The sequence below is a fragment of the Sminthopsis crassicaudata genome, chromosome 4 (genome assembly GCF_048593235.1).
Source record: "Sminthopsis crassicaudata isolate SCR6 chromosome 4, ASM4859323v1, whole genome shotgun sequence".
Lineage (NCBI taxonomy): Eukaryota > Metazoa > Chordata > Mammalia > Dasyuromorphia > Dasyuridae > Sminthopsis > Sminthopsis crassicaudata.
In genome coordinates this window covers 208,311,828-208,336,301 of record NC_133620.1, presented here as the reverse complement: position 1 = coordinate 208,336,301, position 24,474 = coordinate 208,311,828, and the positions used below count along the sequence as shown (strand labels likewise).

The window sequence follows — 24,474 nt, the reverse complement described above, 5'->3', positions numbered from 1 at the left end:
GTTATTTTATTTTAAAAGTTTTTCATATTTTTGTCAAAACTAGAGTCCAAAATTCCTCCTAGCAGACCAATTATTTTATAACAAGAGTCAAAGAGAAGATGGAATCCAGAAAGAAAAATGGAGTATATGGCATTTGTTCCCTTAAGTAAAGGAGCCTGTATATAAGAAGTTTTACATTTTATATAATTAAGCAGTTCAAAGTAGTTTTGACATTAATGGAATAGTTTTGATAAGGCTGATTTTGTAGCCATTAGATCTTAAATAGCATGTAGACTAAGTTGCTAGAACTGTGGGTAGTATTCAATACAGAGGTTTCTATGACTAATGTGACAAAAATGAAACTAGGTTCTAGCAATTTTATAGTCAAAAAGAATGTACCATTAATATCTTGTCTCACTGCCTGCAAGAAATGTTGATAGGATGAAAAGCTAGTACAATTTGAAGAAATTTAAGTCTAATTGTAATCAGACCAAATATATTTACATTGTAAAGATGTGTGTGTATGTAAATATACACACATATATACATATTCCTCCATTACCAATATAGCACTTCTGAATAAGCAAGGAATAATTATATAGCACCTTTTCTCCTAAATTTCAGAGTTCTCATACTTATTAGCACATTCATTTTCACATACTTATTTAAAAACAATTTCCAAAGGGTCAGGGTTTTATTCTTTTACTTTTCATAAAGAAAAAATAAAGTACAAAGAGAACTTGACCAGAGTCCCATAAATAGTGGGTAGCAAACACAAGAATATGAAACCAAGTCTTCTGATTGTCAAACTGGTATTGAGTTTTCTTTCTGGTAAATGATATTACCTGTTTCACATTAGCAAAAGCTTCCATGATGGACAGTGATATCCTTTAGAAGCAAAAAAAAAAAAAAAAAAAAAAAAAGAGAGATGAGAGAGAGCCAAATACTACTGTTACTGATGAAACCTTATATAAGAAGTATAAAAGAATGGCTGAAGCCATGTCTTGATATAGAAATACTATATTTTTAGAACAGCCAAAACAGAGAATATTGGCCAGCTTTTATTTATAAAGGGGATTATTACTGAGTAGGCTATTAAAGTTCTCCCCTTACTTTTTTTCTTCTTGTTTTGTCAATGGACTACTTCGCTACTACTTTAATATATCTGCCAAATAAAAGACAGTATAGAAATGTGCTAATAGACAGGTAAAAAGTTTGGTGGGGAAAAAGACTAAAAGTGTCCAAAGCGAGGTGGTATAGACAAGAGAAGCCTAAACTAGGAGAATAGAGAAGGGTTATGGTCCAAGCTAAGTTACTACACTAAGTTGCTATGTGTCATTAGGTAATTTAAAACCCCAGAGTCAGGAGAACCTGAGTTCAAATCTGTTCTCAGACTCTTAACACTTGTTAGCTTTGTGACCTGAGGCAAGTCACTTGACCCCAATTGTCTTAACAAATACACCCAACTACTACTCTAAAAGAATCTTTCAACCAAATTATCTCTAAAGTTCCTTCAATCTTTAAGATTTCATAAGGTGTTTTCTATTTCCTACAACTCTGAGATTTGTTATTAACATCACAAATTTTTTTATTACCATGAATAGTAAAAAGTATAGTAAACAGAAAAAGTCTTAAACTAAAAACAGATGATAGGAATATAATGGAATTTTAGAATTGAAAGGGAACTCAAGAAGTATTTAATCCAATTCATCACCAATTTATCAAAGCAATCCATTAAATTTTTATAATACTGTTAGCAACGTCTTCCTTTTATTGAATAAAAATGGGTATACCTGTGACACCTCCCCATTGGTCATAATTCTACTTGTCAAAGCTAAGCAAATGAAGCCCATTCTTTCTTTCACGTCACTATTCTTTAATATTTAAATTTGGCTATTATATCATAGTGGAAGGAACATCAGAGATCATTTAATCCAACTCCTTTATTTTGAAGATAAGGAAGCCCTAGACACAATATGACTTCTTCAAAGTCACAAAAGTAATAAACAACAAACCCAGAATTCACACACAGATTCTGTGTGAATTTTTAAATCTCAAAATTAAGTGTACGTTCTCTTCCAGTTACGCTATGTTATTTCTTTATGTCCTCTTTTCTCTACAATAAACATCTTCAATTCCTCAACTGTTCTCCCCAGAGCATGGTTTCATGTTCCCATGCCATTCTGGTTATCCCATTCTGAAGGTGTTCCATCTTATTAATATTATTTCTAAAATTCAATGTCCAGAACAAGAAAAAATATTTTGTATATGCTTTGAAAAAGTAAGAGTGAAGTAGCACTTTTATCTCCTTACTCTGGAAACTACATTTCTATTCATGCAGTCTAAGATTGTAAGAGCTCTTTTGGTTGACCAATCACAGTCAATTTATACTAAGCTTGCAGTTCACTAAAATCCCTAGGCTTTTTTTATTTTTCACACGAATTACTTTCTCCTACATCATATACTTAATGATTTTTTAAGTCCAAGTGCAAGACTTCACAGCTGGCTTTATCCCATTATTCCAATCTGTTGAAATTTCAATTCATTTATTTAGTGTATCGGTTATTCTTTCCAGCTTTATGTCATCTAAATTTTTCACAAATATGTTCTTTAGATATTCTCCAAATCATTAATTAAAATGTTGAATGGAAATGGGTCAAATGAAGATACAATCTTTTTCTAACACATTAAGAACTGAGAACTTTCCAAAGGGTTACATTAATATTACAATCAGTGTAAGACACAGGATTAAAAAAAATGACACAGTTGCTTGGTCATTTGTGGGGGTTTGTTTAGAACTCACCTTCCTTACAATACTATCATCTCATCTTTCTGAAAACAAATAAATTTCAGAAAATATTCATGAATTATATGTTAACTATCATCCCCACCTATCCTCTAATCTTGTATTTGTGATACCAGATATAAAAGGTAATTTGAATATTCTATATTCTAAATATTTTGATAGCTTTATTCACCACTCAGTATGAAGCTTAATAAAAGAATGAACTAGAGTGCTCTCCTTACACTATTCAAATTTTCTCATGTTTCAGCAACCTGTATAATAATAATAAACACAATCTCTTAAGTATAGACAATTCAATTTCATACTTTCTTCTGCCTTATCTTCTTTGTCTCAGTCCTCATTTTAAAAGTAAAATTATTTTGCAAAGATCTAATCTATATGACATTTTTGAAATTTCAGATTAAGTTTTCTTACAAGAGCAAAATTCTGCTAGTTATCAACTGCTTATCAGAGCCAAGGTCCTAATTCTAACTCAACGCTAAAACTTCTGAGTATCCAATAGGGTTGAAGTTCTAATCCAAACCAACATTCTACTTTACAGTAGATAATCAATAGGAGATGTAAAACAAATTTAATCTTTCATAGTTAATAAAGTATACTGGTCTGAAAATTAACCTGGAAGGAGATCAAGCACTTCTTTACCAGGTAAATGCTACATATGGTTTATAAACAACACAAAAATAAAATTAATATGGCAATTCCAGTGATTATGGTGTATTCTCAAAAGCAAAGCTAAAGGAGAAGACATTCTAGTGGATTCTATTACACTATAAAATTATTTAAAATCTTATTCCTGGCATGTTATAACAATTCATTACATAGTTCACCAATGAAAACCTTATGTTGACTAAAGTATGATAGAAAGAAAGACTGCCAATATGCCTTCTTACAAATTAATATGCAAGAAACTAAGATTAATGTGGTATTAAGTTACTGATAGCAAGTGCTCTATACCTTACCTTATTGTCAAATTTTGGAGACTAATATGAAATTTCTAGAAATTTTTCCTCAGAACCTGTTAACAGGTTGTACAATAAGACAAGGTCAACATAAATATGAATATGATGAGATCAGTACAGGTAAATGTATATCTCTAGCTCACTGCCTTGGTTCAAATAAAAAAAAAAAAAACTTGTTTGGTAAAATAAATTACAGTCTCTGGTGAGTGAGAGTAGTACTTTAAAGACAAACATACCTTGGAATACGGTCTAGAAGCATTCACTTTATAATGAATTTTGGCAATTATGCTTGTACATTAGCAAACAAACCACAAAAGTAAAAATATCTAATTTGGGAAACAAAAAACCACACACACAAAAGAGTCATTCCAAAGGCAAGAAAACAAAACTGTCAAGATAAAATATAGCTACTATCCACTTTAATATTCACTATACATAAATATAGCTTGTATATAGCTGGACCCTGAAGTCTTACTTAGAAGCCTATGAAAACAACCATTGGATACGATTACTATCTCTGGGTCTTGGGTAGCAGTAGGATTTACTCATTTGATCATATATTCAATCAAGCAACGCTAATGGGAATTAAGCAATTATTATGTCAATGTATCAGACAGGAAAGAAGAGGAAGGAAGGAAAAGATGCAAATATAAATAAGTCATAGTTCCTCTTTATATGTTAGATCAAGGAAGGAAAGCTAAGGAATTTAGACATATACACAGAGTCAGGAAAAGGCCAGAGGTCTCAATCTGAATATAAACAGGACTATGTTATTTTAGGGCAGAAGAAAAGAAAAAGTAGATCTGTATTGGGAAAATTAGCACCGTCAATAAACATTTAATAAGTACCTACTATGTGCTAAAGAGACTGACACTCGCATTGTCAGAGCTATCTCAGTGTTTGGGAGGCTCCAAAGGAAAGTGTGGGAGAAAAGAGGTATTAGACTGACTACCAAATTGAAGAGATACAGAGCCATTGTGCTGACTTCATTGTAGTATAACTGTGAAACCTGGACAGTAAATCAACATCATGTCATGAAACTGAATCTGAAACTGAAGATCACGCTGCAGGATAAGATACCAAACACTGAGGTCCTTTCTCAAACTAAACTGTCAAACACTCCAACTCTACGACAGAGAGCATGACTCCATTGGGCTGACATATTCAAATGCCAAATGTACACTTGCCAAAGAAATTATTTAGGGCAAGCACTCCACAAGGTGGTCAGAAAAATCAATATAAAGACACTCTCAAGATATTTCTTAAGAACTTTAGAATAGATTATATGATACTGGCACAAGACCATTCAGCATGGTATAGCCTCATCAGAGAAAGTGCTGTGCTCTATGAGCAAAGCAGAATTAAATTAGCCCAAAGGAAACTTGGAGCACGTAAAATTAGAGATGCTATCCCAAATGTTCACATGGACTATTTGCATCTGACTTGTGGCTGAACATTCCAAGCTTATGTTGGTCTGATCAGCCACAGTCAGACACACTGTAACTCAATTTTAAAACAGTGATGTCATTTTAGTCCTCTTTGAAAACGAAGGACAACAACTATGTGTCACTGAGGATACAAGGATAGGCAAAGACAATCTCTGTTCTCAAGAAACTTACAGTCTAGTGGGGAAGACAATAACAATTATGTTCAAACAAGCTATAAGCAATATAAACTGTAGATTATCAATAGAGGGAAGAATTAAGAACTATGGGAAAGGCTTTTTGTAGAAGATGGGATTTTAGCTGGGACCTGGAGGAAACTAGGAGACATAGATAAGGGAGCAAAGCATTTTTTTTTGCAGGAGGGAAAGCCAATGAAAATACCTGGAACTGAGAGATGGGAGTGTCTTGTTAGAGAACCAAGAAGGTTATTGGCACCAGATCACAAAGTATAGCGTGGGGGAGGCTTTTGAGGAGGAGCATGGCAGGTTATACAGGGAGTTTAAAATGGAATAGATAATTTTATACTTGATCCTAGAAGTGATAGAGAGCCACTGAAATTTACTGAATAGATAATAAAATGCATTTTAGAAAGATCACTTTGATAGCTGAAAATAAGGGAGAGAAGGAATAAGTTGGATATTGATATTGTTAGCTAAAGTCTAAAATGAGATAAAAATTCAGGGTATCGATCTAAGCAGGAACAGAGTAGGTTGTTTAAAAAGAAATACACAGTAGGAATTTTTTTTTCCCTTTTTTTGGCTGAGGAAATTGGGGTTAAGTGACTTGCCCAGGGTCATACAGCTAGGAAGTATTAAGTGTCTGAAGCCACATTTGAACTCAAGTCCTTCTGACTTCACTAACTGCTCCAGGAATGGATTTTTCTGGACACGTATTTTCATTAGCATTGTAAGATAGAAATCTGATATCAGATTCAAATATGGAATTTCAGAAGCTGAGGTGCAAGACAAAGATGGTGTATAAGGCAAGAATTCTGTCACCAGAGTACTTTGGTACAAGGTAGAAGTCCATTCATGGAAGAGTTGAGATGCTAAGTAGTTTCCATGAACAAAGTCAATAAGACTAACATAAAGACTTATATGCTGCCATACCTAGGGAGTTATTGACATATCGATCTTTCTGTTTTTCCTTTTTATTTCCAAAACTGACTAAAGACTCTCTGACAGGCCTAAACCTATATATGGTAATTGAGTCAGTTCCACTGTCAGGATTTGAGAGGTAAAAGGCATACAGCTTCTTTGTCATCTATTCTCACACCATTTGGTAGCTCTGCATGTCCTAGAGGCCATCTATGAATGTGGCTATTTAACAGAGCATTACTAGTGATTAACACCTACTACAAGTCATCTGTTCTTGGTCTATACAAGGTTTAAGGGACATTTGGGGATCTTAAGTCTGTTGTACCACTCTGGCTACTGTGAACCTCCAAATTGCTCACTTATGGTATTCCTCTAAAAGTTTAAAAACCAGAAAGATCTTCCAGATATGTAATATCATACTAAAATTCAGGGGAAACTTCTGATCTTATATTGCAAATGTATTACAAATGCTTCACAGTAAGCATGGAATTTTTTGGTATATATAAATACACTACTATACACAATAGAATTCCACCACCTTTCAGAGACAATGAATTGAATTCATATCATTTACAATATAATAATATGAAATATATACTTCATCATATGATAGTATGAAAAAGATGGAAAGTTATTAATAGATTCTTTCAGTTTCACTTAGAATCATAGAATTTTAGAGTTAAAAGGGACTTTAGTTCTAATTGTAGTATCCTATCCCCTAAATTTAGAAATGAAGAAACTGAGACTCATAGGGACAAAGTGACTTGCCTAGTCTCTGATAATTAATAGTAGAGCTAAGGAAGACCCTTTTATCAGGCAGACTCTGAAACCAATCGCCTTCTTAATTTCTATACCATTCTGCCAGTTAAGAAGTATTTATTGAGTACTTACTATGTGCACCAAGCCATCTCCTTTACATAATATCATCAGCATTTCAATTTTATATGAATTTTAATTTAAAAGAAATATCTGAAAGTGGGTGGGAAGGAAAATGAAAGAAAATAATTTATCATTAATCACAAACAGGGTTGGGGGTGGGTAGTGCACACAAAAGGAAAAGAGAGTGAGAATATTTTCAAATACTTACCATTACACAGCTCCCCAGACTGAGGTGCTGAAGCTCTGAACAGAAGTTCAAAATGCTGAGCAGCGCTGTTTGCTGTCATTGGGGACCACATCAGAGGCAAATATGGAAAGTGAAACAAAGAGAAGAGGTCAATTAGACATTAAAGACTGTCACCACTTTCCCTGAAATATAGCTCAAAACCTAGGTTCCAGAAACCACAAATGCCATTTAATGAGTCCCCAGGTGCTCCCACCATTGATTGGCTTAGAGTCAAGGTAATCATTACAAGCCTCAATGTAAGTCACTTTGGATATGGTTTTGCATGCCCTGAAGATACCCATATTCCCTATGACCTACCTCTTAGCTCATTTCCCATAGGAAAGCTTTTTGAAAGTCTGGTAAGTTTGAACAACAAGTAAGGCTAAGCCAAAAAAACACAGAGGACTGGTGACATTCCTAAAGAACAGCAGCAGCTCTGACATTCACTGATCAGTTGCTGCCTGATGGAACTGCCAATAGAGTCACAATGAATCAGGATTGAGCTGGTGACTTTAATGTCAAAGGATTCTCCTTTGCTGACAAGGATACCAACAACCATTGAGCACCTGTCACTGAGAACATGCTGACTGAAACAAATATAATGTGTTCTTTACAGTCATGTTTCTATCACTTAAGTCCCAACAGTTTTGTACACTGAAAGTTGCCTTGCCACTAAGAAAACCAAAAGTTACATTAGATTATTTTTTGAGCATGGCATTTAAAATTATCTGTAAATATTAATCATATAACTTTGTATAAAACAATTCATATCAAGTTGCAGGTTTTAATCTTTCCATAATATTAAAAAAATAAAAATTCTTAGAATTTCAAATAAATCAAACAAAAACCCCATACTCTGCTAACAAAGTTATGAAGATATTTTATAAACTTTGCCTAACTAATTTTAAGCCTTTTGAAACTGTGAAAAATATCACAATTTTTTTTAAAGAATGTGTCACTTAGAAAATTTGGTATAAAACACCTAATCTAAGCTCAGTTAAGATTCTCACTGAAGAGAAATTAATGAGACACTTCAAACAAAATAAGCTTTAAAAAAAAATACAAGCCTTAGAAGGAGGACCATCAAGTTTTTTAACACTTTGCTGCTAGGAATTTCTCTGTAATTTTAACTATTACTGGAGGGAACATACATACATACATATATGTGTGTACACACACACACACACACACACTATTGCCTTCCCTAAATTGTCCTCAATTGCCTCAACATGGAATAGAGGTAATCTGCCATGCTCAAAAGCTGCCTTACAATACAGTATAAACTGAGAGATCCTTCTAAGTTGGAAAGCTTTGCACACAGTGTCAGATAATAGACTGAAAATATTGTCCAAGGGTCAGTACAACTAAATTCTAATAGCATCATTGTTTATAGGATAATTAGCTTTTAAACCATAGCAACTCATTAAGACTGACTACCAAGGCAAAAAATAAATTGTGATCTGTGTTGACAGGTGCATATTAAAAGAATTACAGATGCCCGATATACTTAAATATGAACATATTTTATTTAGTAGATTCTAAGTAATCATTAGCCATTTTTTTTTTTTAACAAAATGTTTATGGCACCATTCTTTTTAATGCTCTCTATTACTTCAATTTAAACGTGGAGGATCATTAAATTCTACTACCTAAATTTCATTCTTTATTTAACTTCATTTATTTATTTAACTTTATTAAAAAATATCAATTCCCATACAGGTACTTGTTTTGTTTGAAACTGTATAAAGTTAACACAAGTTTTTTTTTTTTTTTTTTCTTTTTTCTTTTTTCCTTTTTTTCCCCCTCTTACTCTTGAATTGCATGTGTGTGCATATGTGTAAGGAGAGGGACTGAAAGAAGAGGGAGACTAGGGATAGGACAACAGAAAAAAAAAAAAGAAAGAAAAGAAGGTCACTGAAGCATTTAAAATACACAGGAAACACAAGGAAGACCAGGAGGGGTAACAGACAAGCAGGACAGCTTTGAAAGTTATGTGTTAAGTTTAAAAATAAAAGCAAACTGTAATGAAATCTGCAGTTTCATATATAATCTTTTTTTGTTTTTTTTGGGGGGTTTTTTTGGTTCTATTATGTGAAAGTATTCATTTTATTTGGTGTTTATATTCAGAAAATTTTTAAAAAGATAACACTGAAATAGGAAAATGTGAATTAAATGAACACTTCTTAAAAAATAACAAATTTAAGTTAAATCTAGAAGCACAGATCAGAACTTTTTTTAAAAAGAAAATAACATAACCATACATTATACAATATTTACAGATTATACAAATATACCTTTCACAAAGTCCTATTCTGACCTCTCATTGTAGCATGAGGTAGATCTTAAATGCCTATTATGCAGCAGACCCTGAAAAAGGCTGGGATACAAAGAAGGGTGAAACACCATTCCTGCTCTCAATGAGCTCAAGGAAAATATAATAGATAATATCTGTAATCATAATTTCTTGCCAACAGTTTAATATGCCACAATATTATATCAATCGTACCTTTCAAATCTTCTTACACTTTATTCCCTTCTACCAGGGAAAAATTCAATAAATTTTATAGGAAATACTTTAAAGTTTACATATAAATTTTATCAAATAATGCTCTATGACCCAATGGACTATAACACATTTCCAACTAAGTATTAAGAAACTCATATGACTAATGCCAAGTGCTATTATGTTAAATCTTTTTTTTTAAACTTCAAGAACTTTAGAGATATAATAAAGAAAAATTTGCTAAGGCATATCTTTAAAATAAATACAAAGTTTCTGAATGACTCTCCTATTTTGGAAGTTTATTAGTACTTAAAATTCCAAAGTGGTAATTCAAAAGTTGATAAGAACTAGATTACATTACTAAGGAAAGATGTGAATAATATATATAGTTTTTTTTTCCTAAGAGGTGTGTGTATATGTGTGTGGGTGGATTCCGAAGATATAAGTAACCTGGGTAGAAAGACAGTAGTGCTAACAGTTTACATTCACTTCCCAGTGTTCCTTCTCTGGGTGTAGCTGTTTCTATCCATCATTGATCAACTGGAAGTGAGTTGGATCTTCTTTATGTTGAAGATATCCACTTCCATCAGAATACATCAGTGTACAGCGATCTTCTGGTTCTATTCATTTCACTCAGCATCAGTTGATGTAAGTCTCTTCAAGCCTCTCTGTATTCCTCCTGCTGGTCATTTCTTACAGAGCAATAATATTCCATAAACCTTCATATACCATAATTTACCCAACCATTCTCCAACTGATGGACATCTTCCAGTTTCTAGCTACAACAAAAAGAGCTGCCACAAACATTTTGGCACATACAGGTCCCTTTCCACTCTTTAGTATTTCTTTGGGATATAAGCCCAATAGCAGCAATGCTGGGTCAAAGGGTATGCACAGTTTGATAACTTTCTGGGCATAGTTCCAAATTGCTCTCCAGAATGGCTGGATTCTTTCACAACTCCACCAGCAATGTATTAGTGTCCCAGTTTTCCCACATCCCCTCCAACATTCATCATTATTTGTTCCTGTCATCTTAGCCAATCTGACAGGTGTGTAGTGGTATCTCAGAGTTGTCTTAATTTGCATTTCTCTGATCAGTAGTGATTTGGAACACTCTTTCATATGAGTGGATATAGTTTCAATTTCATCATCTGAGAATTGTCTGTTCATATCCTTTGACCATTTATCAATTGGAGAATGGTTTGGTTTCTTATAAATTAGGGTCAGTTCTCTATATATTTTGGAAATGAGACCTTTGTCAGAACCTTTGCTTTTAAAAATATTTTCCCAATTTGTTACTTCCCTTCTAATCTTGTTTGCATTAATTTTGTTTGCACAGAAGCTTTTTAATTTGATGTAATCGAAATCTTCTATTTTGTGATCAATAATGATCTCTAGTTCTCCTCTGGTCATAAATTCCTTCCTCCTCCACAGGTCTGAGAGGTAGACTATTTTCTGTTTCTCTAATCTATTTATTATCTCATTCTTTATGCCTAAATCATGGACCCATTTTGATCTTATCTTGGTATATGGTGTTAAGTGTGGATCCATATCTAATTTCTGCCATATTAATTTCCAGTTTTCCCAACAGTTTTTTCCAAATAATGAATTTTTATCCCTAATGTTGGTATCTTTGGGTTTGTCAAAGATTAGATTGTTATAGATAATACCCTTTTTTGTCCTTTGTATCTAATCTGTTCCACTGCTCTACCGGTCTATTTCTTAGCCAATACCAAATGGTTTTGGTGACTGCTGCTATATAATATAGCTTTAGATCAGGTACACTTAGACCACCTTCCTCTGATTTTTTTTTTCATTAGTTCCCTTGCAATTCTTGACCTTTTATTCTTCCATATGAATTTTGTTGTTATTTTTTCTAGGTCATTAAAATAGTTTCTTGGGAGTCTGATTGGTATAGCACTAAATAAATAGATTAGTTTGGGGAGTATTGTCATCTTTATTATATTCGCTCAGCCTATCCAAGAGCACTGAATGTCTTTCCAATTATTTAAATCTGACTTTATTTTTGTGGCAAGTGTTTTGTAATTTTTCTCATATAATTCCTGACTTTTCTTTGGTAGATGGATTCTCAAATACTTTATACTCTCAACATTTGTTTGGAATGGAATTTCTCTTTGTATCTCTTGCTGTTGCAAGAATTCTTTATTGCTACTATTATGTCAAGTCCCAAGCATATCTAAATCTACTTTCCATGAACTGTTCTTTTAAAAAATTGCTTCCATGGATATGCACTCAGGTTTTGCTTTATTTTTTTAGCCACCAAAAGAATCATTACTAAATAAAAACATTTTAAAATATTCTTATTGATATCTATAACTATCAAGGCCATTTGAAAATATAACTATAACATTTCCCTTTTCTTTACACAAACATTCATCCATTTTAACAAGTAAAAAGGTGATGAGGAGAAATGTTGTTTCCAAAATATTAAATAATATTCAATGCCATCCCAATTGGAAAGTAAATTAAAAACTGTAAAGGAAGGAGGCTTTAGCAATACCAGATCTTAAGTTATAAAGCAGTAATTTTCAAAATTATCTGGTACTGGTTAAGAAATAGAAAGATAGTTCAAAGGAAACCACAGTAGCAAATAAATATAATACGTTTATTTTTAAAAGGTGTAGAAACTTAAGATTTGGGAATAAGAATTAATTATTTGATTTAAAAAAACCTATGTATGGTAAAAACTAGGCATACTAGTTACACCATTTACTACGATAAGGTCAAAATGGATACATGAACTAGATATAAAGAGAGATTTTTACAAGAAAATTAGAAGAACTGGAACTTATCAGACTTAAAGTTAGGCAAACAATACATATGAATAAATAAGAGATAGAATATGGTTAGGTATAAAATAGATAATTTCAATTACATTAAATTAAAAAGAATTTGTACAAAGAAAACAAATGTAGCAAAGATCACGAGGAAAGCAGGAAATTAGAGGAAATATTATACACAGTTTGTCAGATAAAGATCTCATATCTAAAGCATATGAAGAACTTTCTCAAATCTTTAATAATATGAATCATTTCCAAATGATAAATGGTCAGAGTATGAACAGGCAGTTTTCTGATGAAGAAATATGATGAAGTGGGGCATCTAGGTGGTGCAGTGGATAGAGCACCAGTCCTAAAGTCAGGAGGACCAGTGTTCAAATCTGGTCTCAGACACTTAACACTTCCTAGCTGTGTGACCCTGGGCAAGTCACTTAACCCCAATTGCCTCAGCAAAAAAAAAATCTGATGAAGGAATTTATAGATATATGGGGGAAATGATCTACATTATGATTGATTAGAGAAATCCAAATGAAAACAATCTTGAAATATCATTTTATATCAGATCAGCTAAAATAACAGGGGAAAGTGACATGTTGGTAGAGATGTGTAAAAATTGGGACACTAATTCACTGTTGGTGAAATTGTGAACTCATTCAATCACTTTGGATAGTAATCTGGAATTTTTGCCAAAGAGTTATTAAATAACATACCATTTGACCCAGCAATACCACAGCTTGGTCTATTTTCAAAGATAATTAGGGAAAAAAGATAAGAACTTATATGTTCTAAATTATTTATAGTGGCTCTCTTAGTGGTTACAAAGAAGTGGAAACTTTAGGGATACTCATGAATTAGGGAATGGCTGAACAAGTTGTGGTATGTGATTGTGATGGAATACTAGTATGCTACAAGAAATGATGAGCTCAATTACTTTTAAAAAACATGGACAGATATGCATGAAATAATGAAGAACAAAATGAGCAGAATCAAGAAAACATTATACAATAACAGCAATACTGTTTAGAATGACTTTGAGTAAGTTATTTTGATTACAAATATCCCAATTAATTAGAAAGGATATGAAGAAAATTGGCATTTGTATCCAGAAAAAGAACTGATAAACAGAAGTAAGTATAGAATAATTTTCCATGCATACATACCCCATTTATAGATAATGGTAGCCAACTTTAGAGTAGGGGGGAGAAAAAATTATATAATAATTTTGTTGTATATTTGAAAGGAATAGCAAGTTATGGGATAAAAGACTTGCATTTTCATGTGAAATCATCTTTTTAATATATGTTTTATTCCATAAATTAAAAATAAAATTAAAAAAAATACTAAATAATATAATGCTGACTGTCTTATAGTTCCTCCACAAAGAGGGGTGGAAGGCTTATTTTTTCATCTCTTCTTTTGGGCTAGTTTTAATCAGCATAAATTTTGTGTTAATAAAAATGTTCATTTACTCTCCAGTTATAATGGTTGAATTTATTGTTATAGAATATACTGTTAGAAATATGGTGGGATATTTCTGTAACTAAATTCCTTGGAATATACACCAACAGCAGTACTTTTGTGTCAAAGAATTGAGCATTTCAGTCATTTTCTTAGCATAATCCCAAACTGTTTTCCAGAATGGTTCTTCAGCAATGTATTAATATGTCTTATTTTCTATAGCATCCTCTTCTTTCCTCCCAACTTTAAATATGCTCACTATTTGTCGTCTTTGGCCATTATTCTGATATGAAGTGAACCTCAAACTTGTTTTGATTTTCATTTCTCTTATTATCCAGGATTGGGAATAATCTTTCATTTTGTTAATAGTTTACACTTTTCTCTCATTCACTGCATGAATCTTTTGACCACTTCGACTGCAGGAGTTGCTGCTTTTATGTGTATTCATTTTCTATACACTTATCAGACCTTTATCAGAGACATATGATACAAACATTTTCTCTCTAGTCAATAACTTACTATTTCCTATTTACATTGATTTGGTTTGCCTTTTCAATCGTATGTAACTGAAATCACCTATTTTACCTTTTGTGATTTGTTTCCATACCTTGTTAGATTAAGGAATTTTCTCTTAGAAATAAAAATTAAGATAATTCTCAGGTATCACTTCATACCTTTTAGATTGGCTAAAATGACAGGAAAAAATAATGATAAATGTTGGAAGGGATGTGGGAAAATTGGGACACTAATACATTGTTGGTAAAGTTGTAAATGGATCCAATCATGCTGAAGAGCAATGTGGAACTATGCCCAAAAGGCGAGCAAACCATGTATATCCTTTGATCCAGCAGTTTCTCTACTGGATCTGTATCCCAAAGAGATCATAAGGGAAAAGAACCCCCATGTACAAAAATGTTTGTAGCAGCTCTTTTTGTAGTGGCAAGGAACTAAATGCCTATCAGTGGGGGAACAGTCCAAAAGTCATATGCCATATGACCATGACTTATATATGGTCACATACCATATATAAGTTATGGTATATGAATATAATAGAATGTTCTTATTCTAGAAGAAATAATGAGCAGGCTGATTTCAGAAAATCCTGGACTTACATGAACTGATTGATGCTAAGTGAAATGAATAGAACCAAGATTATGTGATGATCAACTGTGATGGACTTGACTGTTTTCAAAGATGAGGTCATTCAAGGCAATTCCAATACGTTTTTTAATGAAAAGAGCCATACTCATCCAGAGAGAGGAGTATGAAGACTAAATGTGGATCCAGCATAGTATTTTCACCTCTTCTTGTTGTTATTTATTTGCTTTTTTTTTTCTTTTTCTTCATTTTTTTCCCCTTTGGATCTGATTTTTCTTACACAGCATGATAAATGTGGAAATATGTTTAGAATAACTATATATGCTTAACATATATTGGATTACTTGCTGTCTAGGAGAGGGTGGAGGTAGGGGAGAAAAAATTGGAATACAAGGTAAATACAAAGATGAATGATGAAAACTATCTTTACATGTATTGAAAAATAAAAAGCTATTATTATTTTAAAGAAATCTCTTAACTATAGTTGAGAAAGGCACTTGACATGCTTTTCTTCTGGGGTTTTTTCACGTTCATGTGTCTATTTTAAACTTATGTTTTTATGAGGCACAAGATATTGATTCAAACCTAATTTCTACTTAAATACCTGCAAGTTTTCTCACTATTTCTGTGAAATAAAATTATTTCTCAAATTTTGTTCTTGGATTTATTAAACACTCAATTATTAAGTCTGCCCCCTTTTACCTTTTATTTCTATAATCTCTTAATGACTTCACTAGCTCCCATGTGTAATGTTCTCTAAACTGTAATATTCTCTGGGAGCAGTTTTCTTGGGGGGGGCTTCTGGAAGCAGCCTTCCTTTCAGTTCAGAGTAATAATCACCCTGAATGCAGCCAGGAGCTAAAGTCCAAATCCTTTTTTGTCTCCTTCAAAATAGCCCAGTTAGCTTTCTTAGAGGTCTATCTCTCTCCTTGGTTCCAAGAGCTCTTGCTGCTAGTCCTTTGTCTTTTACAGCTTCTGCCTCCAGCTAGCACAAAGGTGGAAGTCAATCTGCCTCTGCCTCTGAGAGTGGGCTTGTGGGCTTCTGTGGGCTTGTGGGAACACCTTGCTTATATGCTGTACACTGAGTATATTCCAATCATTACATCACTAGGAAACCATTATTTGTTTTAGGATTAAATCAATGCTAAATTAGATTTAACCATTGTCTCCTCAATTCCACTTAATACCTTGTTTCAAGTTCTGGCCCATAACATCTCCTTGTAGGATCAAATCAATCATACTGAACCATGCTAAATTAGATAATTATTGTCTCTTTCAATTCACTGTCTTAGTACCTTATAAAAATCGTAACAGCCATGGATTCAATTACCACCATTTATATCTATTTATCCAGCCTTAGTCTCTTTTCTGGGCTTAAGTTCTTTATTACCAACTATCTATTGAACATTTTGAACAGGATATCTTGTAAGGCTTCTGAAACTCAGTATGTCCAAAAAAGGATCCATTATCCTTCTCTTCAAATACTCCATTCCTAAAATTCCCTATTGCTGTAAAGGGCACTGCCATACTCTTTCAGTTATAACTAGTAGTGTTATTCTTGACTCTTTACTATTACTCACAAAAATATATCAAACCAGTCCCTAATTCTCATCATTTCAAACTTTATAATATCACTTGAATATATCTTTGAAAACATAAAGTCCTTGTGAAGAATGAGATATTATTAGGGCTTAGCTGACTGACCCATCTATGTACTGGGAAATTCCTATGTACTCAAGAACTAGCTTGGTTAGTTATATTTAGGATTAGAAATACAAGGCAACTAAACTATTAGCCTAGCAAAAGTCCATTTAATCCAGGGGTTTTAAATTGGCAAGTTTTACAAACCACAGAATTCTCTGGTTAATAAAGAAAGGAGGGATCACAGTCCAGACCATCCACTGAATGATGACTACTCCTAAAGTCTCCCCCTTCCATTCAGTCTCTGTGAACCAGCCTAACAATAACAATAAAATGTAAGAGCAGACTCAGGAGATTTGAGTTCTTATTTGCAGTACCCAGCCCACTATCTGCCTGAACAACCAATGTATGCTTTTATAAGACAGTCACATATATATTCCTCTAAGTAAAAAAGGGCTTGTCTCATGACTCTTTGAATATACTTATTCACCCACAATTATTTCAAAGCTCTCATTATCTTTTGTTTAGAGTATTTCAATGGCCTAATTGCCTTAAGCATCTCCCAACTTTAATTCACCTTTCAATACAAATTCTAGTAGCACCCCCTATACCCTTGACCTAAAACTTACATTATACTTCTTGATATTTAAAACTCTTCAAAACTTGTCCACTTCCTAAATTTCCAGTTTTCTTACATAGCACTCTTTTAGCATTTGCAATTCAGTCATACTGGTCTACACATAAATTACTCAATTTCTTACTTCCTACACCTTTGCAATGGATGTCTCCTCTGCTTAGATTATACTCTCTTCTTTAATATACCTTCTGGAATATTGTTTTCTCTTAGACAGCTTAATTTCAATGTGAGGTCTTTTACAAATTGCCTCTCCCTGGCTCACTTTCTCCCCAAATTACTTTGAAATCATCTTGCCTATATCATATATGCATTTCTACATGTTCATGCTGTCTTATCTATCAAAATATGAGCTCCTTGAATGCATTTATTTTGTGTGTGTGTGTGTGTGTGTGTGTGTGTGTGTGTGTATTTAGCACTTATCAAAATCTTGTTTGGTAATTGAGTTGAGTAATTAAAAAAAACCTTATCTAATTTATCTAGACTTTTATAATGATGAACTTTTTTTTAAACCAACTTTTGATGTTTACTACTTTATGATAGGATGTGAAATCTGAAAATCCTACTTTTCTCTTATTCCTTCTTTTTCATTATTTGAGAATCTAAAAGTTTTGTTATTCCAAATGATTTTTGCTATTATTTCATGTAGGTGTATAAAGTAAATCTTTGCTTATTTAAATGATTTGGCATTTGTCTATAAATTTAGATAGTATTTTTTTTATATTGGCAGGGATTAATTATGAGCCTTAACATTTATTTGTCATTATTCTCCCCATTTTTATGCCTACAAATTCTTTATCTTCCTATTGCTATTGCTAACATTTCTAGAACTATGTCAGATGATAGCAAGGAAAGAGGACATCCTGGTTTTGTGCCTGTATTACTGAAAAATTTACTTGTGTTTCCACATTGAATAAAATGCTGGCTTTGATTTCAGGTAATTTTTAAAATCCAATTTAAAATGGCCATTCTATATCTTGTAAAGTTTTAAAAAATGATTCAATGCTACATTTACTAAGCAATTTTACTACGTACATTGTTTAATCATGTGACCTGGGTTTTTTGTTAAACATGATGACATTGTCTAGTGTTGAACCACCAAAATACCCCAGCTCTAAATCCAACTTAGTTTAAGTAAAGATATATTTTTGTTATATCTCTGTAATTTTTATTATACTTATATTTGAAATTTTTATATCTATAATCATTAGTGAGAGATATTGGTCTTCTCTTTGTTTTACTCTTTAATGATTTAGGTATTAAGATTATAATTGTTTTATAAAATAAATTTGGCAGAATATTCTTCTAAATTTCAATTTGTGTATATAGGTATTCATATCTTTAACAGTTGATGAAATTCACCTGTAAACCCAGGTAGACCAAATTTTGTCCATTGGTAACTCACAGTTAATTTAATTCTTAATAATTAATTTAAAATCTTCATTACATGATTTTGCTTTGGGAATTGCACATTTTTATAGATAATTCTCCATTTCTTTTAAATTCTCAGTACTAGTAGAATATAATTGGGTATAATGGATTGTTAATTCTTATTTCTCCTATTTCTTGACTTGTCCATTTTCATATGGCTAATATGATCTTTCTTCCTCTTATTTTGTAACATTAGATAAAGGTTAATTAATATTGTTTACATTTTCAAAGGATGTGCTTTGAATTCTATTTGGCAGTTTTATAGTATGTCTATTTTCTATTTTATCTGTTTCTCCTTTATTTCTTCTTTTGTGCTTATTTTATGTTTCTTATTTTTCTGAGGTTCTTAACTGCATATTCAGATGACTAGAAGACTAGAGATAGAACTGCTATATAGGTGAAGGAAATTAATAAGAAATAAGGCTAAGAAGGTAGATTGGAAAAGGGTTTAAGGGCCAAAATAAATGAATTTCTCCTTGATTCTAGAGGTAGTAAGAAGCTATCATGAGACTAAAAGAAATATCACTTTGGAACTAATATAAAATGTGAAATGAAGAAGGAATAAACTTGAAGTAGGGAGACCAATGGGGAGGTTGTTGTAGCAAACTAGGTGAGGGCTGATAAACATAAGCTAACATGATAGCCATTTGAAGGAACAGAAAGGGACAATTGAGAGATGCTGAAGAATTTGAATTGACAAGAACTTGGCAATCAATTATTTGTGCAGGCTAAGAAATATTGTGAAGTAAAATTGGTGTTCATAAAGAGTGGAGTGAAGAAGAAGTAGAGGCAACGAGGGTAAATGGCTTTTTCTAGGAGTTTGGTTTTTAAAGGGAATAATAGCTATCTTGGAGAAAAGGAAGGAATGGAGAGAAGGAGAAAAATTTGGAATTCAAAATATTACAAAATAATTTTTAAAACTAGCTTTACATGTAATTGGGGAAAAGGAAATATTATTAAATACAAAAAATTAAAAGAAATAATGATTATAGAACCTTATGTAGAAAGAATGGAAGAATCAAATGACCTGAGGTACCTATAGAAGATAAGGAGACAGTTATTTTTGAGGGAGAGATCAAAAATTATCAACATCATCAAGATTAAAATTGTAATGGCAATTTGTTAACATATAACTGCTATATCTTTTATTATTTTTGTCATTTGATTTATGCCCATTTTATAGGATCTGGATTAAAATTTACTGTCTAAATTACTCAAAAACATTTATAATTATCATTTCTTCTTATAACATATTTTGGTAACATTTGGTTTAAGTCTTGTTCAATAATAAAAGAACAATGAATAGTGGTCCAAATGTGATTCACTTAAGGATGATCTGTGTTATTATGTAGTTTCTGGAAGTCAGTGCAGCTAAGAATCAAGTACTACTTATATGCATGTGTGTAACATCACTTTTTAAAGATATCATCACATATTATTGTCACAACAGCTTCACAAATCAGTAACAGGACAAGAATTAGTACAAAATTAAGTTTTCATTGTTTGAATACTATATATGAGTATTCTTTATTTTCACTGTGTTGAATGCATCATTACAGGTATCCTGTAAAAAAGCACATTTTTTCTTTTTTTTTTCCATTTTTTTTTAGTGGAAGTTTTTTTTAATTATCATAGTTTTTCATTTACAAGCTATATGCATGAGTAATTTTTCAGCATTGACAATTGCAAAACTTTTTTTTCCACTTTTCCCCCTCCTTTCTCCCACCCCTTCTCCCAATACATATTATATATGTTAAAGTATAAGTTAAATACAATATATGTATACATGTCCAAACAGTTATTTTGATGTACAAAAAGAATTGGACTTTGAAATTGTGTTCAATTAGCCTGTGAAGGAAATCAAAAATGCAGGCAGACAAAAATAGAGGGATTGGGAATTCTATATAGTGGTTCATAGTCATTTCCCAAAGTTCTTTCAAGGGTATAGCTAGTTCAGTTCATTACTGCTCTATTGGAACTGATTTGGTTCATCTCATTGTTGGAGAGGGCCACGTCCATCAGAATTGATCATCATAAAGTATTGTTGTTGAAGTATACAATGATCTCCTGGTTCTTCTCATTTCACTCAGCATCAGTTCATGTATGTCTCCCAGGCCTTTCTGAAATCATCCTGCTGGTCATTTCTTATAGAACAATAATATTCCATAATATTCATATACCACAATTTATTCAGCCATTCTCCAATTGATGGACAACCATGTAGTTTCCAGTTTCTGGCCATTACAAAGAGGGCTGCCGCAAACATTCTTGCACATACAAGTGCCTTTCCCTTCTTTAAAATCCCTTTGGGATATAAGCCCAGTAGTAACACTGTTGGATCAAAGGGTATGCACAGTCTGATAACTTTTTGAGCATAGTTCCAAATTGAAAAAGCACATTTTTCAAATGAAAATGTAAGAATCATATCTTGGCAATTATTATAACTAGTACAGCAAAAATATCAGGAATACATTCCATTCCATTACAACATTTATATGTCTACTCTTTGAAAGGAGAGACTATGTCAGGTGCTGAATAAACAGCTTGCTTTGAAGTCAGGAAGACCTGAGCGCAAGCCTTTCCTTCAGAATGATATGTCTTGTGTGATTTTGGATAAGTAACTAAGTGTCTCCCACAACTATAAAGACTATATATTTACATATATACATACATATACTTATGTATGTATAAATATATACATATATTATATGTAAACACTATACATTTTGAACAAGGTGCCAATTTGTATTGGTAAAGGAAGTTCCTCACTTGCAGTATTTTATCCTTAAGTAATCACAGATTTGATAAAATATACACCCACACCCAATAACAAGAATATTTATAAAGAAATGTAAATACATTTCGAGGGAGCACATATAACACTAACAGCATGTGAGATCAAGGAGAAACCTATTTTTATAAGTTTTTTTCTTTTTTTCTAGTTGTTTGATCTCATCCCTTTTCATCTCCTTGACCTTGCTCAAGTATCCTTCCCTTTCTCTTCTGCCTTTTCAATCTTCCCTTTTAATATTCACAGATCTTCCCAGTTTTCTCCACTATTATGAAAATTATGATCCAAATCAGAATTTAGAGCATACAAGCATATATATGACATGAGTACCTTTTCTTATAGTTTTTATTCTTTTTGAAAGAACTCACCTCAATGACTTGTCAAAACAATAGAAAAAAATCAAAACAAATTAAATGATTTTCAAAGTACTTCAACTTTTCTCAGTGTCTCAAAATCATTTTACATAGAACTTAAAAGAATTAAGGATTGTGCTTTTAAAAAATTCTAAAGAAGAATTTAATTATAAATACCTAATAGGGTCATGAACATTTCTCCTTTTTTCTTTTTTTTTTATTATTGTTTGTCTATTACCCATGCTTCTTAAAGTGTTCCTCTCCTTTCTACCTCCCAAAAAACAATCCTTTTAAGTTAAAATATAAAAAAAGGAAAAAAACAATAATTGAGCAAGGACATTTTATTAATTTTCTTTAATTAATTTTTAATTGCTTTCCAGAATGGCTAGATTAATTCACAGCTCCACTAACAATACATTAGTGTTTGTCTTTCTTAAATCTCTCAAGCATTGATTATTTTCATCGTTTAGTCATGTTTGTCAATTTACTAAATGTAAGGTGAAACATCAATATTGTCTTGATTTGTTTCTTTTATTGCTAGTAACAGAATAATCTTTCCTATGATTTTTAATAGCTACAATTCTTCTTTTGAAAACTTTATTCACACCTTTGACAACTTCAATTGGGAAATAGTATTTGGTTTTGTATGTTTAGGCTACTTCCCAATATATTTTGGCTATTAGAGCCTTACAAGAGATATCTGACAAAAAAATTTTCTTCCCAGTCAACTATTACCCTTCTTATTCATGGAAAAATCTCTTTTCAAATTACATAATTGAAATGACTTATTTTATCTTTTTATAATGGTTTCTATCTTTCATTTAGCTGAGTTTACCACCTGAAGTAACTAAAATGGTTCTCTCCTAATGCTTTACATTATGTTATATTGATTTAACTAATATTCAGATGTCATAACCCATTTTGCATTTATTGTAGAATACAGTATAATATGTTCATCTAAACTTAATTTCTGCCAGACTGTTTTCAGCTTTCTAACAATTTAAGATTATGAGTTGTTTGTAGGGTTGTTGTTTTTTTTCTTTTTTTTTTCTTTTGCCTATTTCTTTAGTACTTAAAACAATTATCCTCTTCCTCTTGCCCCTCCTTAGTCAACACTTTGTTTTACCAGACCTTTTTTTATTCACCTTCTCCATTTCCTACTCTGCCTACTCTTTTCCTTTTCCATTTTTTTAAATAGGGATGGGTAGGGGCAGGTTAGTTACATATTTATTTTTTCCCTTCATTTAATTGCTGATCTATTCTTCCCCTTCTAAAATTTCTGTTCTTATTTAAGTGGCTAAATAAAATCTCTCCTTTTTTAACTAGGTCTTCCCCCCAAGATGTGCTTTAATTTTTTTTACTCTCTTAACCTCTGGAATATTGATGCTCTTTTCAAAGAATCACAGAACTATTTAATTCAATATGTAAAAGAAGGAACATTGGACTATCCCGTATCACAATTAAAGTGGAACAAACTTACTCCTTACCTTTCCTTTGATAGTTTTGCTTCTATCTCCTTTCTAAAATATCTTTCTGGATGGCAGCTATCCCTAAGAGCTCAAACAATTCTTCTCTTTAGTCAAGATTTTGCCTATGTAAACATAATTCTTCAGCTGAAGTTAAAAAGGCAAGGATAGAATCATATTGTTAGATAAAGAAAAAGTAAAAAAAAAGACAATCAAAGAACTTAGTGTGTTTGCACATGCCAAATTTGCAGTTGGGAAAAGATGAGTTGAAACCTAGTTACAAACAACTTATTTATCTGTGCAATCTTAGGCAAAGCATTTATTCACTTTGTAGTTCAGTACACTCATTTGTAAAATAGGGATAACAAAATTTTCTACAACATAGGGTTGTTATGGAGATAGAATGAAAAGCATTCAAACGTAATACATACGTGTGAGAAATAATAATGAGCCCCCCAAAAGTTAAACTGTTTACATACCTATATGTGGAGATGATGCACATAACCTCTACAAAACTTATCATCATTAGTGCAGCAGTCTACTTAGTGATTTTGGGCATGTATTGTATTTAGATGATCTTTTTTTAACATTAATTTTAAAATGTTCAATTCCAAATTTGCTTGCTCTCTCTAATCCCTCTCCCATGCATTGAGTAGTGAAGAAATACAATACACATTATACATGTGAAATTATACAAAATATATGATCTGAAAGACAGTGAGAATTAGAATGCATAGGAAAGAGGGGAAAGGGAGAAGAAAATGGGGAAAATTATCTCACATAAAAGAGGTATGCGAAGAAAAGCTTACATAATGAAAAAAGAAGGGAGACAGGCAACAGTTAGAACTTACTCTAATTTGAATTGGTTCAAGAAGAGATGAAAACACATACACGCATACATATGGGC

The 24,474-nt window shown here is 32.2% G+C and overlaps 1 protein-coding gene across 3 annotated transcripts in view; it reads right to left on the bottom strand.

Moving 5' to 3' along the window:
• Positions 1-24,474, bottom strand: part of FBXL4 (F-box and leucine rich repeat protein 4) — a 104,193-nt gene that overhangs the window by 8,012 nt on the left and 71,707 nt on the right. For all 3 annotated transcript variants that reach the window (XM_074310233.1, XM_074310235.1, XM_074310234.1), the window contains one exon: positions 7,374-7,445. In XM_074310233.1, the coding sequence (XP_074166334.1) occupies positions 7,374-7,445 (72 nt within the window). The remainder of the gene's footprint in view (positions 1-7,373; positions 7,446-24,474) is intronic.